The 25,545-nt window shown below is 46.0% G+C and overlaps 1 protein-coding gene across 1 annotated transcript in view; it reads right to left on the bottom strand.

Moving 5' to 3' along the window:
• SOAT2 (sterol O-acyltransferase 2) overlaps positions 1-25,545 on the bottom strand; it is a 138,125-nt gene that overhangs the window by 97,076 nt on the left and 15,504 nt on the right. Inside the window, exon 2 of the mRNA XM_063952088.1 lies at positions 2,794-2,846. Coding sequence (XP_063808158.1) covers positions 2,794-2,846 — 53 coding nt within the window. The remainder of the gene's footprint in view (positions 1-2,793; positions 2,847-25,545) is intronic.

The following is a 25,545-nucleotide window of genomic DNA, read 5'->3' as shown; positions in this document are numbered from 1 at the left end:
CTAAAATCAGTATATGTTAAAAATCATGTGAATATTACATTTATTTATTATTTAGTTATTAATTAACAGTTTCTCATATAGCGCAGCATATTCCATTGTACTTGACAATTGGGACAATAGTAATAGAACAAAACTGGGTAATAACAGACAGACATAAATGTAGCAGGGCCCTGCTTGCAAGCTTACAATCAATCTATAAGGAATTAGGCATTGATTCACAAGGATATGTGCTAGCTATTGCAAAATAGTTTGGCCAGATTGCAAAGGTTCTTAATGGAATGTATGATATGGTCGCCCAGCAATGTTGACCAAGGGTCAGGAGTGTGTGAAAGTGAAGAAAGACAAAATATGGGAGATTTTGTGTGGACTGTACAGAGAGGATAGAATTAGATAGGGAGGCATTGACGGTTTTGTGACTGGGTCCTGAACTTGATACGTTTGTCTGAAGAGGTGAGTTTTCAGGGAATGTTTGAAGGTTTGGAGACTAGAGGTGAGTCTTATTGTGCGTGGGAGGGCATTCCACAAAGTGGGTGCAGCCGTAAAAAGTCCTGTAGTTTTGAGTAGGAGTGAATAATATGTGCGTTGAGTGGAGAGGTCGGGTTCCGAGACATTTTGAGATAATCGAAGAGATGTATTTTGGCGCAGTTACATTGCTCTAAATACAGGTCTAGCCCTGTAAATGGTCTTATGATTCCACCAGTTATGGGTTGGTCTATTCCTATTAATATTCTAATGGTTGGCTACTGTTTTTTTCCTCCATTCAAGTTTGTTTACACCCACACGGTGGGGGAGGGGGGAAAAGGTCTGGTTGAGACACGGACTGTATATATGTAATACAGTAAGTACCCAAGCCACAGTGGTACATACTGTAATACAGAAACAATAATAAACTGTGTGCAAATTAAGAAAAAGAAATAGGGAAAAATGTCATGCTTTTGTTGGAGTAGGGTATTAGGATATGCAAGTGAACCTTTGGATTTATTTCATGATTGGGCTGGGATCTCATGCGTATCTAAAGTGAATTGTAGGTGTCTGGAAACCCTACCAGACGGTTGGTATCCAAAGAATGCTATTAAACTTAAAACCAGGTTTTTTCCTAAATGAAAGATATGGGGGCCATTTATCAACGAGTGATAAAACTCATTGTGAATGATAAAACTGCTTATGATAAATGGTGTTCCAGCCAATCAGCTCTCAGCTGTCATTTTCAAACACATGACAGTTAGGAACTGAACACATGAGCTGATTGCCTGGAGCGCCATGTATCATACGCAACCAGTTTTATCATTCACAATGAGTTTTAGCACTTGTTGATAAATTAGCCCCATAATTTGTTATCAGTAAAGCTCCTTTTGGTTTAAGGTTCAGAAATGAGTAGGTGGATTTTAATTGAGATTCCCATGAACCTCTTAAAATGGCTATACAGCCTGACTGAACTTAAACAAAAATTGTTATAACTTTTGTAGTTTGGTAGGCGTTCAACCATGCCTGAAATTGAAAGTAGTGTAGAAAATGTTACCAGAAATGGGGGCCTTTTATCAACATCTTAGATGACTCGACTCAAGCTCATATTCTGAAATTATACAAAGATACTAATTGGTATTTACTTAGATTTTTAGCTGCTGAATCATGAGCCTTCCGGTTTTGATACGCTACTGATATCTTCAATTTCTGTCCCCTATCTACAGTTGAATGCACTGGGACTAATCTTAAGCCTACGTAGAGTTGATATTTCCTCTTTGTTCATACTCATTAATATTCTGCTTCTCCCCCCCCCCCCTTCCTATTTTTCCTATTCCCCTTCTTCCTTTTGTGGTTTCTCCATCCCCCCACCCCCAATATCTACATTTGAGATGATCTTTTTATCTAATTTTATGATAGTGCTTGATATGTTGTGATACTATTTGTATCTATGTATATCCTCTGAAAACTCTAACACTGTAACTCGTGTATTACTGTGAAAATCAACTTTTTTATATAAAAAAAAAAAAAAAGATGGCTATACAGCCTGCAATATTGCTTGTAGTGCCTTACCCAAAAATGAGCCTGGAGCCTGATAATATTGTAATATAAACCAGTTTTATTATTCCGCATTTATTTTATTTTTTTATTTTACAAATACACTAAATAATTATTTCCTCGCTCTAAATCATAGTTATCGACTTTCTGGCAGCACCTCTGGGAAAGGGCAGCCAGGTTGGTGCAGCAGGCATGATGCGCCAGTGGGGGTGAGACGGGGACGCAGCAGGTCATAGAGAGCTGTACAGGGGCGTGGTTTCCGTGATCTTGACATTGTGGCCAATCTTCCCCCTCTATACAATGTGGAGCTTACCAGCATTACACAGCAGTGGAGGGGGGGGGGGGGGGGGGGGGGAAATTACGTGATTCAGTGCTAATCGCGCCATCGCCCGGCTTAGAGGAGGGGTAGCAGCCTGATCTGGGAGACTTGCCCACTTTTCCAGATGCCCATCCAATTTTCGGGAGCCTCCAGCCTGTTCCGGGAAAGTAGGCAAGTATGCTCTAAAACTTATCTCTTTTATTTGATGCCCCAACTGTAACAATCTTCTTCTATAACCAAACTTGTATTCATATTTATTATACTAAATTAGTTTTTTATTTGCATGGGATGAGATCAGTTTTACATTGTATAATGTTTCTTGATCTTATTATTGCTTTAGTCCTTCATTGTTATACCTTCTCTTTCAATACCTTAAAATACATAAATGTACAGTATATGACATGTGAGATGCCATCGCGCATTAACTTCATAATGGCGTATGTCCAGCCACCTACCTCTATATGTCTCTTCCATTCAATTAGATCTTCTATGGAATCAGATACACCATCTAAAGCCAAAACAGAATGGTCAGTGCAGGACAGTTTGGAGGATATTTTGCACACTTGCTGGTATTGCTTTCTTATTGCATATGTATGATATTTACATTTACTTTTTCCAATTTAAACTCTACAGTATTTACCAGACATTCAAATATTCAGAAAGATCATCTCCTTCATGCAGAATAACGTACAATTACTAAAAAGGAGGATATTTCAATAGTGGTTTTCCCCAAACAATGTATTTGCATTCAAATGAAACATAATGTAGGTGTATTTCGCAGAATGGGTGCTATGGTGTGCAAATGTATAGTAGAGCCAAAGGGGAAGATTTAGCAAACCTAATGATAACCAGTGGTAGTGTTGCCAACCAATCAGATTCTCATTTTCATTTATCTACTACATGCAATAAAGTAATAGCTAGAATCTGATTGGTTGCTATGGCAACACCTCTACTTTTCCTTTTTAGAAGGTTTGATAAATCTCCTCTCTAGACTCCTGCAGACTGTAGAGCTAATGATGATTAAATAACGGGACTAATATGTTTTATGTGAATTGGGACCGTATTAATGAATGAGGCATCAATTATACTACATATGTGGCACTACAAGTGTCAACATGCACATGCCTACATCATTGATTAACATGCCCTAATTAACGAAAAAATATTATTGGTCTTGTTACTTAAACAATACCGGTCTCTTAATATAATACACAAACATTTATAATAATACCCGTGCCACAGTAATATATTTATTCATTATTTGAAATGCTTCATGAAGTATTAATTAGGGACTATTTAATACATATGTTTAGTATAACTTTTTATTTTGTTCTTGCAGACAGATACCTCAGACGGGTGTTGTTAGTTTTATCGACAGTGTCTAGGTCGACAATGTTTAAGTCGACCACTATAGGTCGACAGTCACTAGGTCGACATGGATGGAAGGTCGACAGGGTTTCTAGGTCGACATGTGCTAGGTCGACAGGTCTAAAGGTCGACATGAGGAATTTTTTTTTTTTGTCGTTTTCTTCGTAAAGTGACCGGGATCCCAAATTAGTGCACCGCGTCCCCTCGCATGGCTCGCTTCGCTCGCCATGCTTCGGGCATGGTGCCTTCGCTCCGCTACCGCTTCGTTCGGCACACTTTACCGTTCCAATCGTAGTCCACGTGGATCGTTAAGTATGAAAAAATAAAAAAAAATAAAAATGTGAAAAACTCATGTCGACCTTTAGACCTGTCGACCTAGCACATGTCGACCTAGAAACCCTGTCGACCTTCCATCCATGTCGACCTAGTGACTGTCGACCTATAGTGGTCGACCTAAACATTGTCGACCTAGACACTGTCGATCTTCAGACCGGATCCCACCTCAGACAGGTTTACGCAACCTCATCGGCCACAGGTACAGCTTTCATTTGGAGAGTTTTCTCAGCACGTTTGTGTGTGACTTACTTATTATATCTTACAATTTGTACTTGGAACACAGGGCAAAAATAGAAACTTCCACCAAACTGCTTCCTGAACTGCAAAATGATTTATGCCACAGGAACTGGCATTATGTATATGGAGCCCCATAAGCTGAAGATCTCTATAAAGTTGTTGATTCAGTTTGAAACTATTAAAACCTTCTTTACAGAACAACAGTAAATGTATCTAATCACAATAACAAATATGAAGTATTAATATGTACAATAATAATCATTTATTGTTTAAAATCATATATGAAAACAAACAAAAAACAATGAAAACCAAGATAACAACTTTAGAATCAGGCCTGTTTGTAAAGAGCGCACAGAAAGCAGCCGCAGCTGAGTCTTTTTCTGCAACCATGTCTGTTTATTTATCCTAATGCCGCAACTGATTCTGAGTCTGCTGAGACGTGCACTGGCAGCGGCACCATTCCGTCTCAGCGCGTACTTAGGGGGTGATTCAGACCTAATTGCTGGGCTGCTAACTTTGTTGTCCTGCGGTTAGATAGTCTCCGCCTCCAGGGGGAGTGTAAATTCACCAAACAAGAGTGCGTTTCATGTGTACGCCGAGCTGCAAAAATCCACTGTGTGCAGTCTCTGCGCAGCCCAGGACTTACTCCTACAATGCGATCCGAACAGGGCTGACGTCAGACACCCTCCCTGAAAACGCTTGGGCACGCCTGCGTTTTTCCGGACACTCCCAGTAAACAGTCAGTTACCACCCACAAACAGCTTCCTCCTGTCTATCACCTTGCGAATGCCCATGCGATCGGAATTTTCGCACCATCCCTTTGCTGACCGGCGATGCCCTTTGTTGCTGTCCGATGTGCGTGCGCATTGTGGTGCATACGCATGCGCAGTTAGTACCTGATAGCCAGCTGTGCGAAAACGCTGGAAAACGACCAATGTCCCCGTTGGAGCAATTCCAAGCTCTTATTTTTCAACATGATAATGCTCCTTTCAATTATAATCAGTCATCAGGATAGCTTTGGGGGATATAGTTAGCTTATCAACATTCAAAATGTGGACAAGCACAAGGAGGACAACGGTGTGACATTCAGATTTGTAACCATGTCGGCTGTACAGCTTTAAACATGAAACTTTTACCGCCAAGTTTAACGTTTAAAAGCCAACACGGTTACAATGCTGTACATTATATTACTACCACATTGGCATGTCGGATTCTACATACTGCTGTAACCCTAGAGCTTGTCAATATTCTGAATGTCGATAAGCCACACCCACACCTGTTTGGGGTCACATTTAAGCCAATCAGCCAAAGTACTGAACTGTGTGGACAGTTTAAAATGTAGCCATGTGTTGTGCCCTCTCCCTTGCTGCACCATAGCGCCTCCTCTGTACCAACATTATGACATGGACATCCCAGTGCCAAATGTAACTTAACCAAAGCTTTTACTTGTCATAACATTAATAATGCTTATGCAGCATTATAGGGGCTTACGTCCCATCGCTATAGGCTGCGGCCTACAAAGTGGCTTGGGTCCTCCTTTGTAGCACTAGGAGGATTTGACATTTAGGCAGTTCGTAAAACTGTATGGGCCACATTTCATAACGAGTGATATGCTTGTTATCACTTGTTGCTAATATTAATGTTGCTGTAACCCAATGGTTCTCAAAGTCGGTCCTCAGGACACAGAACAGTTCACGTTTTCCAGATCACGCGGCAGGTGTACTGTGCATCACCAACTGTCACATTTTTAAAAATCCACAGGTGACCTGGAAAACATGAAATGTGTGGGGTCCTGGGGGCTGAGTTTGAGAACCTAACCAATCAGATCCCAACTGTCAGGTTACAAGCGGTGTGTGAAAAATGGCAGTTAGGAGCTGATTGGTTGGAGCAATATTTAAGATTGGTAACAAGTGATAACAAGCATATCACTCGGTATTAAATGGAGCCCTAGTCTTTATATATCTCTAATCATGGAAGCTTAGCCAGTCAATTCTTAATTAGAGTATGGTAAACTAGTTTATTTTTACTTTTTTGGTGACTTTCCATTCTGAATTAAGTGTGTCAACAGCAACACTGGATATACAAGAAAACACAGACAGACCACGAGCTGTGACTTTGTCTGCCTTTTGTCCCAATTGGCTCTCTGACAAAGCACTGGTCAAGACCAAGATTTGCTCTTTGTATGTTGGGAGACTAGGCACATAGAAACAGCCGGAGAGTTAGGCAGCAAGACTTCTGATACAGCACTGTGGCAGGGAGAGAAATGAAGAGGAATGTTCACTGCTCTGCTGCACAAGGAGCGGGCTCTGGGCCTAATTCAGTCCAGATTGCTGCAATGGCAGCGATCGCAGTCTGAAGCCCTTTGCCTAGTGCGCCTGTTCAGTGGGCGTACGCACCCAGTGAGATGCGAAAGCATCTCACTGGTGAGATTGCCTCTGCCTGATTGACAGGCAGAGGCGGTCTCGGGGCGAGAGGGGGGCGTGCATGGTCCGGACAATGCAGGCGTGTCCAGACGGTTGCGGGGTCGGGCCGTGGCATCAAAAGCAGCTGCTGCAACCCAAAACACGGCAGGTAGCGCAGGTAGGGACCACTTGGCGGGTGCAAAAGCATTGCCGCCGTACAGGGGAGGTAGGGCTTGACATGCGGGGCAGACTAGCCCTGTGCTGGGCGTCCCCCCACATGTCAGAGAAACTGATCGTAGATGTGCTAAATTTAGCACATCTAGGATCAGGTCTGAATCACCCTGTATGTGCATGTAGTATGTGGTCATGTGCGCACAAGTTCATGTTTCTAGCAGCTAGATATGACTGTGATGGACTCTGGTGGTTATTCAGTAAGGATTGCAGATTCTGCTTTTCAGCAGAATCTGCAATCCTTTCTATCGCATGCTGGGGGCCGCCCATCTCAGGGCAAGGCTGCCCAGCATGCTAAATGGCCTGCCCAGCGGCAGAGACTGCAATTTAATAGCGGTCGCAGCAACTATGGACGACCCCCTGCAGCCGCAGCTAGGCTGTGTATGCAGACGGTTTGCCACCATTTTCTTGATCGGAGCAGCTGCGTGTGACGTCACGCAGTCGCCCAGCCACCCGTTTTGCCCGCGCCACCCCCGCAATGCTCCGTCACCGCCCCCCGCCAGCCCCGCGAACGCCTTTGCCTGTTAATTAGGCAGAGGCATTCGCAGCCTGTGTAATGAAGTTGCATTGGCTGCTAGCGCAGGCGCAGTACGGGACCAGTATGTGCACAAAGGGGTTATTGCGGTCGCATCAATTAGCCCCTCTATACGACTGTCCTAGATAAAAATACAAAAAGCTGACGTTTATAAGTCAAGACAAATCTGGCCTTCTTCTACCAGAGGTTGAAGTTAGGGTCACCTATCCCCATTTATCTTCTTCCTCGTCAGCTGCCGAATAAAAAAATGTTTTAAATTAAATCTTATCCCAGAATGCAATTATATAACACTTTCGCTGGGATTGCCAGTAGCCCATGCTTGCCCGCAGCAGGTATAGCTGGCATACATATTCTGTCAGAAGCTGGCAGTATGAAGGAACCCACAGTCAGAATCAGGGGTAACTGCACCATAAGCCACAATGTTTTCTCCCTGAAGAGGAGGGCTGTAAGGCTCTTCCACTGTAGACTGGAAGTCCGAGGCGGTGTCCAGGGCCTCTACCTTATGCAAGAGAGGTGAAGTTTGTGAGATTCAAGCAAATTGATATGATGCACATTGAACTCAAACACAATGCTGAGATACAGTAGTTTACACAGCTGACCTTCAGCACCACACTCATAGGGAAGAGGAGTTGGAGATATGTAGTCACACAGGGTTACTGGATGCCCCAGCAATATTTGCTTCAGATATCGAACTGGCCTTTACCACTGTTGTTGGTGGGAAAATGCATACTGACACCGACTGGACACAGAAATAAATCCAATATAAAATTGCTGGTGTAGCATTACTGCTCAGACTGAGACCTGAAGCAAGGTGATCTGTTTGTTCTGTAGGATGCTTACCGTCTTTAAGCCAGACCCTTAATAACTAACCTTTGCCAGCGTTGGTGGATAAGAGCAAGTTTTTCAGACCTGGCATCTAAATCTATGGATTTGCCTCATTTGGTGGATTGAGATTAGTTCAGTCCTCAGTTGTTTGAGGACTTCAAGCAGAATCAAGATTCAATCAAAAAGACCTGTCAACCGAAGGTGGATATCCAAAGTCAAGGGACTGACCTGAGATTATCAAGGATCTTCAAAATCCCAAAGAGAAGTAATTGAATGCAGAACAAACAGTGATGCAAGAGGGGCAGTGTCAAGTGTAAAGCACATGGATGCTCTTACAAAAAGGAAACATCTCTTCTTCCCTACATGCAGTCACTGTACCTGTGCGGCATGTAGGGAAGAAGAGGCCCTTCCGGGCTAAAGGGTAAACCACACATATACTCTTATTTATCAATGAGTGATAACTGTCACTGTGAGTGATAAATTGCACCAGCCAATCCGCTCCTAACTGTCATTTTTCAAACACAGCCTGTGACATGGAAGTTAGGAGCTGATTGGCTGGTGTAATTTATCACTCACAGTGAAATGTATCACTCATTGATAAATAAGGGCAACAGTCTGTAACATGGCAGTTAGGAGCTGATTGGCTGGTGCAATTTATCACTCAGAATGAAATGTATCACTCATTGATAAATAAGGGCCCACAGGGTGGCATAGAGGACAGATCTTTGTATGCAAGCTGTGAATTAGAGAAGCCGGCGGTGGGCGTCTCGACACACAAAACAGCACTGCAGCATTAGCATATCTGCTCAGGTCAGCTGCTTACAAAGGTGCAATAGCGACACGATAAGCATCCACCTCTGAATCAGGCGCATACATGCACAATACTGGACAAAAAGTTTACAATACACCAATTTTCCCATTTTTTTAATTGAAATTTTATCAATTCAAGTTCAGACATATATAATGGTAGATGCTCAATTAGCTTAATGATATCATTCAGGTGCTCGAAAGGGAGAGGTATTTCTAAGCAAGAAAAAAAGGAGAGACATTGTTTCCCCCAGCACCCTGAATGATAACAGTAACCAGATATAAATCCCACATAACATTAGAATTCAGAGATCTTCGTTACACATATTTGCGCAAATGTGTGAATAAGCCCCAAAGCCGCATCAAGGCGTCTCTGTATATTTGGGGTCCCTAGCGCTATATCTAGGTGCAGGGTGTGGCATCCCAAAACACCAGCATAAGCCAGAAAGCCCAGCGTAGCATACCAGTGAAAAAACTATAGTGTTAATAAATTCATATTTAGGAAGCCGAAGCTATAGAGAAGGTGATACAAATATGAAATGTAATTAAAATAGAGAAATAGTGTTAAAAAATTAATAAGTGAAAAGTGTTAATAGAATGTAAAGGTATGCCACACTAAAGCCATTCAGCTCAGCCAGTCCAGAGGCACCACACCCCACACCCACACATTACCCCAATCTGGATCTAAGATTAACCAGCAAGGAGCCACATGATAATGGGGTGTGGTCAGAGGTGTAGCTAGGTGCCATGGTGCCCAGAGCAAGGGTATGTTTCGGCGCCTCCTTCCCTGTACTGAATTAGGGCATAGTGAGATGCTGCAGCATCAATGTAGAGAGAGATGCTGTAGCAGCCGGGGCAGAAAGGGGTGCTGCAACAGCCGGGGCAGAGAGAGATGCTGCAGCAGCCGAGGCAGAGAGATGTGCTGCAGCAGCCTGGGCAGAAAGAGGTGCTGCAGCAGTGAAAGCTGCAGGACAAAAGTAACCCGGCTGCACAGCTACAAGCAGACAGTGAGACATGTAAAGAGGGTGGGCAGAGCTACGGCATGTGCTGGATGTCAGTGTCTCCTGCTGTCACCACTGGCCTGACCTGTTCCCCACCTAGTCTCTGAGTCCGAGCCAGTGTGTGCCCCATCTGCGCCCTCTAACTTTTTTCGCGCCCGGAGCTCGTGCTCCACTGGAGCCACCCTCACTACACCCCTGGGTGTGGTGCCTCTGGACTGGCTGAGCTGGATGGCTTTAGTGTGGCATACCATTACATTCTTTTAACACTTTTCACTTATTCATTTTTTAACACTATTTCTCTATTTTAATTTCATTTAATTTTTGTATCACCCTCTCTATAGCTTCGGCTTCCTAAATACTAATTTATTAACACTATAGTTTTTTCACTGGTATGCCACGCTGGGCTTTCTGGCTTATGCTGGTGTTTTGGGGTGCCACACCCTGCACCTAGATATAGCGCTAGGGACCCCAAATATACAGAGATGCCTTGATGCGGCTTTGGGGCTTATTCACACATTTGCGCAAATATGTGTAACGAAGATCTCTGAATTCTAATATTATGTGGGATTTATATCTGGTTACTGTTATCATTCAGGGTGCTGGGGGAAACAATGTCTCTCCTTTTTTTCAATTCAAGTTCAGTAAACAACTTGAAATGGTGCAAATGTAAACGGTAAACTGCAAAGGATGAAAGCTAAGATTAGGTCAGCAATTACTGAAAGATAATGTAAGCTTCAGAGTTATAAATAAAAAGTTCTTTTTCAGGGAAATTAAGTAGTTACAGCTGTTCTGGAGCAATGGAATCAGGCTTGTGTTGGCCTTTAAGAACCACCAATGGGCTACTGGAAGAAGGTCTCATGGATTAAAACTTTTAAGATTTTGTTTGTTTGTATGTAGTCAGGTAGGCGAAAGGATGGTTCCTCAGTATGAGGGGTTTATTTACTAAGCTGCAGCTTGTAAATAAAACCCTGTGACACCAACTGCCGAACATGAAGGAGGAAGCTGATGGTCTGGGACTCTTTTGCTGGATCCCAAGTGGGTGACTTACACAGAGCGACTGGCATCCCGAACCAAAAGGGCTACTACAGCATTTTGCAGCGCCATGCAATACCATCTGGTGTGAGCCGAACTGGTCTAGGGTTCAGCCTACATGCAAAATAATGATCCAGAACATACCTCCAGACTATATAAGTGCTATATTTAAGGACAGGAACCAGAACACAGCCTTCAGATCATGGAATGTAGGCCTCCGGGCTAGATGATAATTCCCTTGTGGGCTCCACAGCCACTGCCAGCGCCGTAAATAGGTGTGTGCTAGGTGTGCCTGGCACACAGCGCAGTTGCCCTGAGGGCGCAACGGCCAGCGGCTTGTAATGAGTCAAATTGACTCATTACAAGCCGCCTCTGCTGTGTGCGCCGCGCTGAAGCCGGAGGCAGGGGAGGAGAGCAACAGCGCCGGAGGCAGGAGAAGAGGAGGAGGGAGGGGGACTGGAGCAGCGCTATGTTATTGGTAGTAGTGCCGCTGCAGCAGTCCCCTCTCCTTCCGCATTGGCTGCCCGGCGCTGCTGTGAATGCTGGGATGCGCTTCCCTCATCCCAGCATTCACAGCAACGGCTAGCCAATGCGGAAGGAGAGGGGACTGCTGCAAGTACATAGCGCAGCTGCGGCTCCATCCCCCTCTCTCCTTCTCCCCTGCGACTCCCCAGGATCTGCCAGCACGAGGAGCCTGACTTCCAGCGGGGGGGAGAGGGTAAGTATCTATCTATCTGTCTCTCTCTCACTCTCTCTCTCTATCTATCTATCTATTCTGTCTGCCGCAATGTGTAAAAAGGGGGACTGGCTGCCGTAATGTGTAAAAAGGGGGACGCTGTCTGCCGTAATGTGTAAAAAGGGGGACGCTGTCTGCCGTAATGTGTAAAAAGGGGGATGCTGTCTGACGTAATGTGTAAAAAGGGGGACGCTGTCTGCCGTAATGTGTAAAAAGGGGGACTGTCTGCCGTAATGTGTAAAAGGGGCTCTACCTGGTGTAGTGGTGCTACTGTGCAGCGTAATTTGAATAATGGAGACTACTGTGCACCGTAGTATGAATTGGTATTATTTTGTGGCCATGCCCCTTCCCCATGAAGCCATGCCCCTTTATATTTTTTGCACGCCTATGGCGCGCACTGCCCCTGTCTTGTATGGGGGAAGGGCGCCAACGCTGTTTCTTGCACACAGCGATAAAATGCCTAGTTTCGGCACTGGCCACTGCTAATTGTTTATTTGTTCTATGAATTAATTCCATAGTACATTGAGACAGTAAACTACTGTACGTACATTTCAGTAAAAAAATGGAAAAATGGGAGAGTTCTAAACCTTTTGACTGGTAATGTATATGTACAGTATATCATTTATAAAACTGGTTAAATCCCACAATTTACAAACTGATAATGTCGATATTATCTTAGACCGAAAAGCTATACCTCTAGATACACTATTACCGTGGAGCCGCTATGGCCGCTAGACTGGATACACGTGCTACGCACTTTGTACGCTATTTGCGTACAGAGTCCCGCACGTGGTACGTACTTGGAGTACACACGTCGCGCTGAGTGTACAGAGTACACACAGCGTGCGCACACACAATTGATAACCTTTAAACCTTGTTAATGATACAATGCAATGATATGATTATACTTTAAACCCTTAGCAGCAATGTACTGCAACGATGTTATACCTTAAACCTTAAGTAGCGCTGACGGTATAAAGTACCCGCAGTGCGTACACCTTATCAATGCCTATACACCTTATACAGATAAATACACTTTAAAACCCTTGCAGGAAAGTGAAGACACAGCACAGTTTTGTAGTTGAACCACAGGGTTTCTAAGGCCACAGTGGATTATTCAAAAAGGTAAAACAGTACAATTTATACACTACAGGCTAACAAGATAAGTCTAAACAGAATAATGGCTACAGAGAATGTACATACGTGAGAATGTTTGCAAGCGCAACCCGGCCGGTCCTCCGCTAGTCAGATAGAAAGCGTTCAGAGTCTTGTGTGACCAAGCCTGCTGCAAGCTCTCTTTATTCACTTCATCCAAAACAATACAATGGTCACTGTAATCCCTTTGTCTATTGGACACAGGGATGTGTCCTTACATTACAGAAGAGGTCATAGGTGGATTTGAATAGGTGGGCGATGTCTTTCCCCAACTGCTCTTGTGGGTGGTATCCTCTGGATTCCCGCCGCATACATAATATACAGTAAATACAGTTTAAACCTATATTCTGCTTCTGCATCTAACTATCCTCAGGAACATGCTATCTTCCTCAAACCAACACCAGAATGTTTCCCTTAAAATACCCTACAGCTGGATACCAAACACCACCTTGTAACCTTGTTCTGTCCCCTCCTATCCTGTAAAGGTGAATCCCTTTGTTCTGTTACCATTTTAAACAGCTATTTCTTTCTGATGTGGTGCAGGGGGCTATGTGTACAATGTGCACTATTTGGGTAAAATATGTAATGTTCTGATAACCCTCTATGCGTTCACAAACTCTACCGTAAATGCGCATACCACGCTCTAAGGCGCATGACCGTGGAAAGCTACTTTACGCAAATTGCGGATATGTGCATGGGGTTAGTACATGGGGCATGCATTACAATATTTTTCGACTTTGACAAAACATAAAAGATTTGTTATTTATTTATTTTATTTATTAACAGATATCTTGCACTTTGCTCTCTGCAGTACTATAAACTGGTTATGCAACAATTTTAACGGGAATCTAACCTTTTTATTTTGACTGACAATAAAGAAATACCAATTTTATTTTACATTACCAAGAATAATCTAATGTTAAACAAGAGTGCACAGTAAAGTATGTCACAATGCATTTTACAGATGAGCTGGCATACTATAGTCATCTAAGAGGATGGAATTCAAATGTTATTGCACCCTTGATCTCCCATCTAAAGTGATGGGTGATCGCGGGGCGATATTCAAATGCCCCCACTTATCGTGCTGATCGCGCCCATTACACTCTGATTTAGGCGGGCAAAGCACCTAGACCATACCTCCCAACTTTGACATCAGCAGAGGAAGGACACCATCGCGCGCCGAAAGTGCGCACCCGATTTTAGGGTGTGTGGCCTAACAAAAAGGGGGGGGGTGACCTCACGGCAAGTGCCGCGATCGCAAGCCACGCCCTGTTTTCGTCATTATGGGGGCATGAACAGCGCTGTGAGAGCTGCTAGTCATGCCCCCTGTCCCTCTCTGCCGTGACTGACAAGGGGGAGCAGTGACTGACAAGGGGGATCTCCCAACTGCCCCCCACCCGCGGGACACTGCGACCCGCGGGTGTGACAGCGCAGACCGTGAAAAACGGGACTGTCCCGCCAAAATCGGGACAGTTGGGAGGTATGCCTAAACCCGACTAAATTAATGGGCGCCATCGTGAAAAGACCAAACAGGTCTCTTTACGCACACTTTAGCTCACTACCCTCGGAGGTAGCGAGCTGAAATTATCTTGTTGTGCCTGTCGGCAGCAACATTAGAATAGCTGCTGGTGGGCGTGATTGCGGGAGGGACAACAACATTTGAATCTGGTCCTATGTGTTGAGTTATTACCCCCTCACCATCACCAAAACAGAGAATGGCAGAGTATGGGGTATATTCTTCAAGTAGTGAAAAGTTTGAAGAAGTGAGTCAATCAGCTGCTATGTATAATTTAATAGAATGCACTTGATAAATGTTATTTCAATGCTGATTGGTTGCCATGGGCAACTTCTCCACTGGCTCACTTTTCTACTCGTTTCATTGCTTCATGAATAGACCCCTGTAGCATTAATGGTAAACCAAAACTTAGGGGTATATTCAATAAGATTCGGATCCATTCCGACATGATTTTTCGGAATGGATCCGACAACTCCTATTCAATGGACGGCCAAATCCGACTGTCGGATTTGGCCGTACCTGGGGTCCTGTCCTGCCGCTGCTGTCAGCGGCTGCCGGGTGCGCTGACAGTGTCGACGGGGAGGAGTAATGGCGGTGGGCTGCGGGCTGGACGGCGGCAGGGGTAAGCTGGATGGTGGCGGGGGTGTCACGGTCCGGCGAGTGACTGTGCAGGGGAGCCGGCTCTTACCTATCCGGTCCCTTTAGAGAGGTCCAGGAGGCGGAGGTGCGGGCTGCTGGTGCTGGGCAGGGTGTGCTGGGAGGACAGGCAGGGGCACTGGTTGGCAGCTCAGCAGACTGGCAGCATGTCCCTTCGTCAGGAGTTAGCAGTGCTGCTGTGGAGCCAGGGCTTCTGTGAACAGGCTGGGCTGTGTTCCCGGTGGCCATCTTGGATGTGGACAAAAAGCCTGTCTTGCCCACACTTCACCAATTTATCACTTTCCTGTGGCCAATTAGCTCTGAGTAGCTGCTATAATACAGGAAGGCCTGGAGGAGGGAATTTGCCAGTGCAATGTCTTTCACAGTATCTGTGAAGCTAGTTCTCTGTGCTCCCGCAGTGTCTCCAGTGTCAGGTTCTTGTTACAGCAAATTACCCAAGCCTCCTGATATAACCTTACGCAGACTGCCGACTCTGTTCCCGAGTCCTACCCAGCTACCTGTTTCTTTACTGTGGGGCACTGGGACACATGGTGGCATCATGCCCACAGCGTCCGGGAAACTCCCGCTCCTAACTGGGCTAGGAGACACCAGGCTAGGAGTCTTGTCTCAGTCTCCAAAATCCTCTGAACCTACTCTACCAGTCACTATTGAACTCTCGCAAGGTTCTAAATCCATTCTCTCTCTTTTAGATACAGGAGCGGCAGAGAATTTCATCACAGCCCATCTGGTTCAGCAGCTTCAGATCCCTGTGCAAGATTTGTCCCGTTCCATTTCGTTATCTGCGGTTGATGGAAGCCGTATTCCCGGTGGAGTAATTTCTCAACGGACTCTTCCTATTTCAGTTGGTATCGGTGCTCTTCATAAAGAGCAATTGGAACTTTTAGTTATACCCAAGGCATCACATGAAATTGTGCTGGGTTTAGTAGGCATAACCCGCATATCGATTGGCACTCCATGCAAATCTTATCCTGGGGGAAGACTTGTTTGACCCCTTGTTTGCCGTGTATCAAACCACTCAATAAAACCCTTGTCACATCACCCCCACAGATTCCGTCTCAGTACGCTTCCTTCTCCAACGTCTTCAGTAAACAGGGAGCAGATATCTTGCCACCCCATAGGAAATGGGACTGTCCTATAGACCTCGAACCAGGGAAAGATCCACCCAGAGGTCGGACCTACCCTTTATCAATTCCAGAAACTAAGGCTATGTCCGAGTATATCCGAGAAAACTTGGCCAAGGGGTTCATTCGGTCATCTACCTCACCAGCCGGAGCTGGGTTCTTCTTTGTCCAGAAAAAAGATGGGTGGTTAAGACCTTGTATAGATTACCGGGGCCTGAATAACATCACGGTAAAAAATCGTTACCCTCTACCCCTCATTTCCGAATTAATTGATCGAGTCAAGGGAGCGACCATCTTCTCCAAACTAGACCTAAGAGGAGCCTACAGTCTGATCAGGATCGAGCAGGCGACGAATGGAAAACTGCGTTCAATACCAGGGATGGTCATTTTGAATATCTCGTCATGCCATTTGGTCCGAGTAACGCCCCTGCCGTATCCCAAAATTTCGTCAACAAAATTTTCCAAGACCTTCTATATCAATCTGTCATGGTCTATCTGGACGACATCTTAATCTTATCCCCAGACCTTGGAACACATCAACGACATGTCCTAGAGGTTCTACGTAGACTGCAGGAGAACCATCTGTATTGCAAGCTAGAGAAATGCATCTTCGAGCAGGTTTCAGTTCCCTTTCTAGGGTATATAATTTCAGGCTCCGGATTACAGATGGATCCGGAGAAAGTACAAGCCATATTGAATTGGTCAAGACCTTCCTATCTTAAAGCGGTGCAGCGTTTTCTAGGGTTCTCCAACTACTATCGGAAATTTATTAGAGGATTCTCCGCCTTGGTAGCCCCGATCATCGCTCTTACTCGAAAAGGAGCAGACCCGTCCCATTGGTCCCCAGAAGCAGAGTCCGCTTTCCATCTGCTTAAACAAGCATTCATATCAGCACCAGTATTAAGGCAACCAGATATTAATAAACCCTTTTTCCTCGAAGTGGACGCCTCCTCGGAAGCGGTAGGAGCGGTACTCTCTCAAAGGTACGAAGATCATAAGTTCCATCCTTGTGGTTACTTCTCAAAGAAGTTTCTCCCCGCCGAGAAGAACTACACTACCGGGGAGCAGGAGTTGTTGGCAGTCAAGCTAGCCCTAGAGGAATGGCGATACCTCCTGGAAGGAGCTAACTTCCCTATTACCATTTATACAGATCATCGGAACTTAACCTTCCTGAAAGATTTACAATGTCTGAGTCTGTGTCTTGCTCGTTGGACCATGTTCTTCTCCCGCTTTTCGTTCATCCTGACTTATCGGCCCGGTTCACAGAATCTAAAAGCAGATGCTCTGTCACGGTCCACTACTTCCATTGAATCTGAAGAACCTCCTCAAACACACCCCATCCTAGATGCAAAAGTTTTTGCCTCCACTCGTCTACAACCTCCTGCAGGGAAAACTTTTGTCACTCCCCAACTATGGAAGAAACTCATATCTTGGGCTCACACTTCCCCATTTTCAGGTCATCCAGGTGTTCACAAAACAATGGAATTTCTGCAAAGATCCTATTGGTGGCCCACGCTGAAAGCAGATGTGACAGCCTTAATTTCCTCCTGCGTTAAGTGCGCCCAACACAAGGTCTCTCGGCAACCTCCAGCTGGAAAGTTACTTCCTCTTTCTGTACCCTTTCAACCGTTGTCCCATTTATCAATGGACTTCATAACAGATTTACCATCTTCTAGAGGCTACACTACAATCTGCGTGGTGATAGACTGATTCTCCAAAATGGCCCACTTTGTACCATTGAAGAAATTACCAACAGCGTCTGAACTGGCCCATCATTTAATTTCCGAGATTTTCAGGCTTCACGGTCTTCCCACCGAAATAGTGTCTGATCGAGGGGTGCAATTTGTAGCAAAGTTCTGGAAATCCCTTTGCACAGCCTTACAAATCAAATTGCAGTATTCCACAGCCTATCATCCACAGTCCAACGGTTCCACGGAACGAGTAAATCAGGATTTGGAGACCTTTCTGCGCATTCACCTTTCCTCTTCTCAGGATGATTGGGTAGAACATTTACCTTGGGCTGAGTTCGTCCACAACAATACTTACCATTCTTCTACTGGGCTTACGCCCTTCCTCATTGTTTACGGAGCCCATCCTAAAGTTCCAGCATTTCAAAGTCTACCAGCACTCGACTTACCAGCAGTGGAAACTTACCCTAAACGTTTTTTGAACATTTGGAATCGGGTTCATACCAATCTTCAAAAGGCTTCTCTTCGTTACAAGAAATGGGCTGATAGAAAACGAACAACAATTCCTAGTCTCAAGATAGGAGACCAAGTTTGGCTTTCTACAAGGAACTTACGCTTACGAGTACCTTCAATGAAGCTTGCCCCCCCCCCCCCCGCTTTATAGGTCCTTTTTCCAATTGTAGGAATAATTAATCCAGTGTCTTATAAACTCAAACTACCCCCTTACCTCAAAATTCCTTCTTCTTTCCATGTTTCTTTGCTAAAACCTTTAGTTTTGAACCGATTTCGGAGACTGTTACCACGACCACCCAAAGTACTCACCCAGAGTGGAATAGAGTTTGAGGTTAAAAAGGTACTTGACTCCCGAATTCGTTATGGTCGGTTACAGTACCTATTGGACTGGAAAGGATATGGTCCGGAGAAACAGTCCTGGGAGCACGCGACAGATGTTCATGCCCCAGCATTAGTTCGCAAATTTCATTCTGAACATCCAGAGAAGCCTAAATTGTATCCAAGGGCCACTCTAAAGAGGTAGGGTAATGTCACGGTCCGGCGGGAGACTGTGCAGGGGAGCCGGCTCTTACCTGTCCGGTCCCTTTGGAGAGGTCCAGCTGGCGGAGGTGCGGCCTGCTGGCGCTGGGCAGGGTGTGCTGGGTGGACAGGCAGGGGCACTGGTTGGCAGCTCAGCAGACTGGCAGCATGTCCCTCCGGCAGGGGTTAGCAGTGCTGCTGTGGAGCCAGGGCTTCTGTGAACAGACTGGTCTGTGTTCCCGGTGGCCATCTTGGATGTGGGCAAAAAGCCTGTCTTGCCCACACTTCAAACGATATATAGAAGTAGAAAAGCACGCATACACAAGGCGCTCAGAGGTTAAAAATAGTACACCACAATAGGAGCTTTAAAATATAAGTATAATCACCCCGCTATTTCCAGATAGAGCAGGCTTGCAATCTAGACTCAAATTTTCTTATTTCACCTTTCTTAATAGGAATCTAGAAAGACACAACGTGACTACCTCCACATATCATGTGTTTGAGGTAGAGCACAAAGAATACAAGAGATAGTGTAGTAGTCCTTTTACAAAGGGTAGTCTCTTAATAAAATCAATGCACTTACAAACATATGTTAATAAACAGCGTGTTTCATGATCCCACACGGCAAACTGCTTATCATCCAGCTGAGGATATCTGGGCAAGGATCTGGACCGATGTATAAATCTAAAAAATAAGTGCGACTACCTCCACATAATATGTGTTTTGAGGTTTGAGGCACATAAAGAAGAGATAGTGCAATAATCCTTTTAACATGTAAAGAATTTAATACATCAATGCACTTACAAACAAACGTAGTTAAAAATAAGAATTTACTTACCGATAATTCTATTTCTCGTAGTCCGTAGTGGATGCTGGGGACTCCGTCAGGACCATGGGGAATAGCGGCTCCGCAGGAGACAGGGCACAAAAAGTAAGCTTTTAGGATCACATGGTGTGTACTGGCTCCTCCCCCTATGACCCTCCTCCAAGCCTCAGTTAGGTACTGTGCCCGGACGAGCGTACACAATAAGGAAGGATATTGAACCCCGGGTAAGACTCATACCAGCCACACCAATCACACCGTATAACTTGTGATCTGAACCCAGTTAACAGTATGACAAACGTAGGAGCCTCTGAACAGACGGCTCACAACAAATAACAACCCGATTTTTTTGTAACAATAACTATGTACAAGTATTGCAGACAATCCGCACTTGGGATGGGCGCCCAGCATCCACTACGGACTACGAGAAATAGAATTATCGGTAAGTAAATTCTTATTTTCTCTAACGTCCTAAGTGGATGCTGGGGACTCCGTCAGGACCATGGGGATTATACCAAAGCTCCCAAACGGGCGGGAGAGTGCGGATGACTCTGCAGCACCGAATGAGAGAACTCAAGGTCCTCCTCAGCCAGGGTATCAAATTTGTAGAATTTTGCAAACGTGTTTGCCCCTGACCAAGTAGCAGCTCGGCAGAGTTGTAATGCCGAGACTCCCCGGGCAGCCGCCCAGGATGAGCCCACTTTCCTTGTGGAATGGGCCTTGACAGATTTAGGTTGTGGCAAGCCTGCCACAGAATGTGCAAGTTGAATTGTGCTACAAATCCAACGAGCAATCGTCTGCTTAGAAGCAGGAGCGCCCATCTTGTTGGGTGCATACAATATAAGCAGTGAGTCAGACTTTCTGACTCCAGCCGTTCTTGAAATATATATTTTCAATGCCCGGACCACGTCCAACAACTTGGAATCCTCCAACTCGTTAGTAGCCGCAGGCACCACAATAGGCTGGTTCAGGTGAAACGCTGACACCACCTTAGGCAGAAAATGAGGACGCGTCCGCAGTTCTGCCCTGTCCGTATGGAAAATCAGATATGGGCTCTTATATGATAAAGCCGCCAATTCTGATACTCTCCTGGCTGAAGCCAGGGCCAGTAGCATGGTTACTTTCCATGTAAGATACTTCCAAACCAATGGGATTTTAGAAAATCCAAGACTACATTAAGATCCCACGGTGCCACTGGGGGCACAACCGGGGGCTGTATATGTAGTACTCCTTTTACAAAAGTCTGGACTTCAGGAACTGAAGCCAATTCTTTCTGGAAGAAAATCGACAGGGCCGAAATTTGAACCTTAATGGACCCCAATTTGAGGCCCATAGACAATCCTGTTTGCAGGAAATGTAGGAATCGACCCAGTTGAAATTCCTCCGTGGGGGCCTTCCTGGCCTCACACCACGCAACATATTTCCTCCAAATGCGGTGATAATGTTGTGCAGTCACCTCCTTCCTGGCCTTTACCAGTGTAGGAATGACCTCTTCCGGAATGCCTTTTTCCTTTAGAATTCGGCGTTCAACCGCCATGCCGTCAAACGCAGCCGCGGTAAGTCTTGGAATAGACACGGTCCCTGCTGAAGCAGGTCCCGTCTTAGAGGTAGAGGCCACGGATCCTCCGTGAGCATCTCTTGAAGTTCCGGGTACCAAGTTCTTCTTGGCCAATCCGGAGCCACTAGTATCGTTCTTACTCCCTTTTGCCGTATAATTCTCAGTACTTTTGGTATGAGAGGCAGAGGAGGGAACACATACACTGACTGGAACACCCACGGTGTTACCAGAGCGTCCACAGCTATTGCCTGAGGATCTCTTGACCTGGCGCAATACCTGTCCAGTTTTTTGTTGAGGCGGGACGCCATCATATCCACCATTGGTTTTTCCCAACGGTTCACAATCATGTGGAAGACTTCTGGATGAAGTCCCCACTCTCCCGGGTGTAGATCGTGTCTGCTGAGGAAGTCTGCTTCCCAGTTGTCCACTCCCGGAATGAATACTGCTGACAGTGCTATCACATGATCTTCCGCCCAGCGAAGAATCCTTGCAGCTTCTGCCATTGCTGTCCTGCTTCTTGTGCCGCCCTGTCTGTTTACGTGGGCGACTGCCGTGATGTTGTCCGACTGGATCAACACCGGCTGACCCTGAAGCAGGGGTTTTGCCAGACTTAGAGCATTGTAAATCGCTCTTAGCTCCAGTATATTTATGTGAAGAGACATCTCCAGGCTTGACCATACTCCCTGGAAGTTTCTTCCTTGTGTGACCGCTCCCCAGCCTCTCAGACTGGCATCCGTGGTCACCAGGACCCAGTCCTGTATGCCGAATCTGCGGCCCTCTAACAGATGAGCACTCTGCAACCACCACAGAAGAGACACCCTTGTCCGTGGCGATAAGGTTATCCGCTGATGCATCTGCAGATGCGATCCGGACCATTTGTCCAGCAGATCCCACTGAAAAGTTCGTGCGTGGAATCTGCCGAATGGAATCGCTTCGTAAGAAGCCACCATCTTTCCCAGGACTCTTGTGCATTGATGCACAGACACTGTCCCTGGTTTTAGGAGGTTCCTGACAAGTTCAGATAACTCCCTGGCTTTCTCCTCCGGAAGAAACACCTTTTTCTGAACCGTGTCCAGAATCATTCCCAGGAACAGCAGACGTGTCGTCGGGGTCAACTGAGATTTTGGAAAATTCAGAATCCACCCGTGTTGTTGCAGCACTAGTTGGGTTAGTGCTACTCCGTCTTCCAGCTGTTCTCTGGATCTTGCCCTTATCAGGAGATCGTCCAAGTAAGGGATAATTAATACGCCTCTTCTTCGTAGAAGGATCATCATTTCGGCCATTACCTTGGTAAAGACCCGAGGTGCCGTGGACAATCCAAACGGCAGCGTCTGAAACTGATAATGACAGTTTTGCACCACGAACCTGAGGTACCCTTGATGTGAAGGGTAAATTGGGACATGCAGGTAAGCGTCCTTTATGTCCAGGGACACCATAAAGTCCCCTTCTTCCAGATTCGCTATCACTGCTCTGAGTGACTCCATCTTGAACTTGAATTTTTGTATGTACAGGTTCAAAGATTTGAGATTTAGAATAGGTCTTACCGAGCCGTCCGGCTTCGGTACCACAAATAGCGTGGAGTAATACCCCTTTCCCTGTTGTAGGAGGGGTACCTTGACTATCACCTGCTGAGCAAACAGCTTGTGAATGGCTTCCAATACCGTCGCCCTGTCCGAGGGAGACGTTGGCAAAGCAGACTTTAGGAACCGGCGAGGGGGAGACTTCTCGAATTCCAACCTGTAACCCTGAGATACTACCTGTAGAATCCAGGGGTCCACCTGTGAGCAAGCCCACTGTGCGCTGAAATTCTTGAGTCGACCCCCCACCGTTCCTGAGTCCGCTTGTAAGGCCCCAGCGTCATGCTGAGGGCTTTGCAGAACCCTGGGAGGGCTTCTGTTCCTGGGCAGGGGCTGCTTGCTGCCCTCTCTTACCCCTTCCTCTGCCCCGAGGCAGATATGACTGTCCTTTTGTCCGCTTGTTCTTATAGGAACGAAAGGACTGCGGCTGAAAAGACGGTGTCTTTTTCTGTTGGGAGGGGGTCTGAGGTAAAAAAATGGATTTTCCGGCAGTTGCCGTAGCCACCAGATCCGATAGACCGACGCCAAATAATTCCTCCCCTTTATACGGCAATACTTCCATATGTCGTTTGGAATCCGCATCACCTGACCACTGTCGCGTCCATAAACTCCTTCTGGCAGATATGGACATCGCATTTACTCTCGATGCCAGAGTGCAAATATCTCTCTGCGCATCTCGCATATAAAGGAAAGCATCCTTTAATTGCTCTATAGTCAATAAAATACTGTCCCTATCCAGGGTATCAATATTTTCAGTCAGGGAATCCAACCAGACGACCCCAGCACTGCACATCCAGGCTGAGGCGATGGCTGGTCGCAGTATAACACCAGTATGAGTGTATATACTTTTCAGGGTAGTTTCCAGCCTCCTATCAGCTGGATCCTTGAGGGCGGCCGTATCAGGAGACGGTAACGCCACTTGTTTCGATAAGCGTGTGAGCGCCTTATCCACCCTAGGGGGTGTTTCCCAGCGCGCCCTAACCTCTGGCGGGAAAGGGTATAATGCTAATAACTTTTTTGAAATTAGCATTTTTCTATCTGGGTTAACCCACGCTTCATCACATACATCATTTAATTCCTCTGATTCAGGAAAAACTACAGGTAGTTTTTTCACCCCCCACATAATACCCCTTTTTGTGGTACTTGTAGTATCAGAGATATGCAAAGCCTCCTTCATTGCCGTGATCATATAACGTGTGGCCCTACTTGAAAATACGTTTGTTTCATCACCGTCGACACTAGATTCAGTGTCTGTGTCTGGGTCTGTGTCGACCGACTGAGGTAAAGGGCGCTTTACAGCCCCTGACGGTGTCTGAGACGCCTGGGCAGGTACTAACTGGTTTGCCGGCCGTCTCATGTCGTCAACTGATTTTTGTAATGTGCTGACATTATCACGTAATTCCATAAACAAAGCCATCCATTCCGGTGTCGACTCCCTGGGGGGTGACATCACCATTATCGGCAATTGCTCTGCCTCCACGCCAACATCGTCCTCATACATGTCGACACACACGTACCGACACACAGCAGACACACAGGGAATGCTCTTATCGAAGACAGGACCCCACTAGCCCTTTGGGGAGACAGAGGGAGAGTTTGCCAGCACACACCCAAGCGCTATAATATATATGGGAACAACCCTATATAAGTGTTGTTCCTTATAGCCGCTTAAATATATAAAAATATCGCCAAAATATGCCCCCCCTCTCTGTTTTACCCTGTTTCTGTAGTGCAGTGCAGGGGAGAGTCCTGGGAGCCTTCCTCACAGCGGAGCTGAGCAGGAAAATGGCGCTGTGTGCTGAGGAGAATAAGCCCCGCCCCCTATTCCGGCGGGCTTTTCTCCCGGAGTTTTAGACATTTGGCATGGGTTAAATACATACATATAGCCTTAATGGCTATATGTGATGTATTCTTTTGCCATAAAAGGTATTATATATTGCTGCCCAGGGCGCCCCCAGCAGCGCCCTGCACCCTCCGTGACCGTCTGGTGTGAAGTGTGTGACAACAATGGCGCACAGCTGCAGTGCTGTGCGCTACCTTCATGAAGACTGAAGAGCCTTCTGCCACCTGTTTCCGGACCTTCAATCTTCAGCATCTGTAAGGGGGGTCGGCGGCGCGGCTCCGGGACGAACCCCAGGGTGAGACCTGTGTTCCGACTCCCTCTGGAGCTAATGGTGTCCAGTAGCCTAAGAATCCAATCCATCCTGCACGCAGGTGAGTTGAAATTCTCTCCCCTAAGTCCCTCGATGCAGTGAGCCTGTTGCCAGCAGGACTCACTGAAAATAAAAAACCTAAAAAACTTTTTCTAAGCAGCTCTTTAGGAGAGCCACCTAGATTGCACCCTGCTCGGACGGGCACAAAAACCTAACTGAGGCTTGGAGGAGGGTCATAGGGGGAGGAGCCAGTACACACCATGTGATCCTAAAAGCTTACTTTTTGTGCCCTGTCTCCTGCGGAGCCGCTATTCCCCATGGTCCTGACGGAGTCCCCAGCATCCACTTAGGACGTTAGAGAAACAGCATTTAAAACCAAGTTTCCACAAGGTATCCAGCTTAGCAGATAGTAGCAGC

Source organism: Pseudophryne corroboree, chromosome 2 (genome assembly GCF_028390025.1).
Source record: "Pseudophryne corroboree isolate aPseCor3 chromosome 2, aPseCor3.hap2, whole genome shotgun sequence".
NCBI classification, from domain to species: Eukaryota; Metazoa; Chordata; class Amphibia; order Anura; family Myobatrachidae; genus Pseudophryne; species Pseudophryne corroboree.
Note: the sequence above shows the minus strand (reverse complement) of the source record. Positions and strands in the feature narration are given on the sequence as shown.